General features: G+C 36.0%; 1 protein-coding gene across 1 annotated transcript; it reads right to left on the bottom strand.

Moving 5' to 3' along the window:
* Window positions 1-329: 329 nt before the first annotated feature.
* Window positions 330-1845, bottom strand: LOC145420684 (uncharacterized). Its single transcript, XM_080290122.1, has 5 exons — window positions 1607-1845; window positions 1505-1533; window positions 932-988; window positions 702-770; window positions 330-596 (listed from the first exon to the last, which is right to left on the bottom strand). Exons 1-5 carry the CDS (start codon window positions 1737-1739, stop codon window positions 465-467), a joined length of 420 nt encoding a protein of 139 aa, XP_080146248.1. The 5' UTR covers window positions 1740-1845; the 3' UTR covers window positions 330-464.
* Between the last annotated feature and the right edge of the window lie 295 nt (window positions 1846-2140).

Raw genomic sequence — 2140 nt, 5'->3', positions numbered from 1 at the left:
ACAAAGTAGGCATGTGCAATCAGACATGTTATTTTCACTAGTACACTATTTGTAACTTTGTGTTTTGTGTTGGTTTAGTTTTTTGTTTACTTGTTTTTATATTCTACTTAAAAACGGTTTTGTAAATGACCTAAATCGATTTAAGAAACCTTAAGGTGAATTTTAATGTAATAATATTCATCGTAATAATGTTCACCTTGTTCAAAGTAATCCACTGAATCTATGAGCACATGCAGTGGTATGAAAAAGTAATCCTGCAGTCTTTGTATTCTCAAGTAAACATAATCACATAACTTGATGTTTGACTAATCTATCTATCTATCTATCTATCTATCTATCTATCTATCTATCTATCTATCTATCTATCTATCTATCTATCTATCTATCTATCTATCTATCTATCTATCTATCTATCTATCTATCTATCTATCTATCTAGTTAAAAAACTTAGCATGAGTAACATCCTATTTCTTTGGGTAATTGATGGTGGAGTAGAGGTTGTTGGGATCAGGGGAAATTCCAGCAGGTGAAGAGGAAGCTTTCACAGTGCTGTAGGTCACAGTGTCACCATCATCATCATCATGATCACCACGGGACTTTAAGAAAATAATACAAAAATGTCTTAAAGACATAACCTGACAGGAGCTTTGAAAATGGTGAAGTTATTACTAACACCATCTGTATGAATATCAAATTCTTACCCTGGATTTATTCTTGGACTTCTTGGTGAAACTGATGGAGACGTAGGAAACACCATCATCAGCATCAGCCTGCACAGTGAATACAACACAATGACTGCTCAGTAATATGTGGATTTATAATGAGTCTGTTTCACATCTGTTTAAGTTCAGCATCAGGTCCTCATCACATCACAGTTTCTGCTCTTCTCTGTTGAAACTAACTTTGTACTGGGAGTAGTGTGTGATCTCACCATGTCCTGACTGGATCCTGGACCAGACTGAGTATCTGCAGGGTTTAAGCTCAGTCCCTGAAAAAATACAGTTTTATTTTTAAAATCGGCTCAGTGTAAACAACAAATTTAATCTAAAGAATATTTAATCAATGAATTCAATGTATTTCTCAGTCCTTGTTTCTCCCTTTGAACCTTTGAACCTTTATGTCACTGAACTTATCGTTAAAAATCATTTCACTAGCTGGGCCCACGCCCTCATTTTAGGTTTGACAGCGTTTTAGTGGTTTGGGGAAGGCCTCAAAGGGGACTGGCGGTGGCTGCCAGGGCTGGCAGATCCCAATGTACAAAACAGAAGTAAAGAAGTTAAAGAATTGAAAAGGAGAGGGAGGGTGGGGAACGTAAATGAGAACGAGCAGCCTGTAGAACTGGGGGAACCCATATATATACATGAGAACCAGAAGGAGCATGTTGGGAGGCATGGTCCCACTCCTGAAATACCAATATTTAATCTCCAATTATAGGCTCAGTCTGGTATGAAACTATAGAGTTAATAGATGATGATATAGATGACATGGCTGAATTTGAACTCACCGTGTTGTTGCCACATTGTGTTTTGTTTTCTGAAAAGAGAAAAAAAGATGAGTTTACTTATGAGTCAACTTATTATAAACTTTAATCTGTGAATGTTTTCACCTTTAATTTTCTTCCATCTGATGATCACCACAACAATGATTAACAGTGTTACTAAACCCACAGGAATGATGATAAACTCTGACCGAACTGGAGAGATTATTAAACATGTTAAACATTGAATTTTTCCACACATAGTAAACTTGTTGTCTAAGAACCAGACAACCAAAAAGAGGGATTCAGTTTCTACCTCCTGATGTCTTTACTTCCTCTCTTGTTGTCCATATGTTTGTTATTTTCATGGCTACTTTAATTGTTGATGTTGTGGATTTTGTTGTCGATGATGTTTTTGTGGTGAACTTCACTGTTGTTGATTTTGTCGTTTTCACATCTTCACCTAAAGAAAAACAATAACATCATTAAAGACACTGACAGTAAGAAAAGACTTGAAAGTAAGTGAACAACAACAGAGAGGAAACAGTGGTGAGATGTTTAACAGTCTAACAAGTCTCATTTTTGATGATGCCTCATGTCTGAGGATATGTTCTCTTTATCTTCATACAGACACTCAACTGTGAGTCTACAGTGTTCATATGT

The sequence above is a fragment of the Astatotilapia calliptera genome, chromosome 15 (genome assembly GCF_964374335.1).
Source record: "Astatotilapia calliptera chromosome 15, fAstCal68.1, whole genome shotgun sequence".
Lineage (NCBI taxonomy): Eukaryota > Metazoa > Chordata > Actinopteri > Cichliformes > Cichlidae > Astatotilapia > Astatotilapia calliptera.
This window is presented reverse-complemented; position numbering and strand designations above follow the sequence as displayed.

Bases quoted from the DNA above. Each gene is read 5' to 3' on its own strand.
- LOC145420684 (XM_080290122.1), bottom strand. From the start codon at position 1,739: ATGTGTGGAAAAATTCAATGTTTAACATGTTTAATAATCTCTCCAGTT. The intron at 1,534-1,606 runs GTGAAAACATTC...TTCTCTTTTCAG, and splicing joins CAGATGGAAGAAAATTAAAG to AAAACAAAACACAATGTGGC. The intron at 597-701 runs GTAAGAATTTGA...ATTTTCTTAAAG, and splicing joins AGTCCAAGAATAAATCCAGG to TCCCGTGGTGATCATGATGA.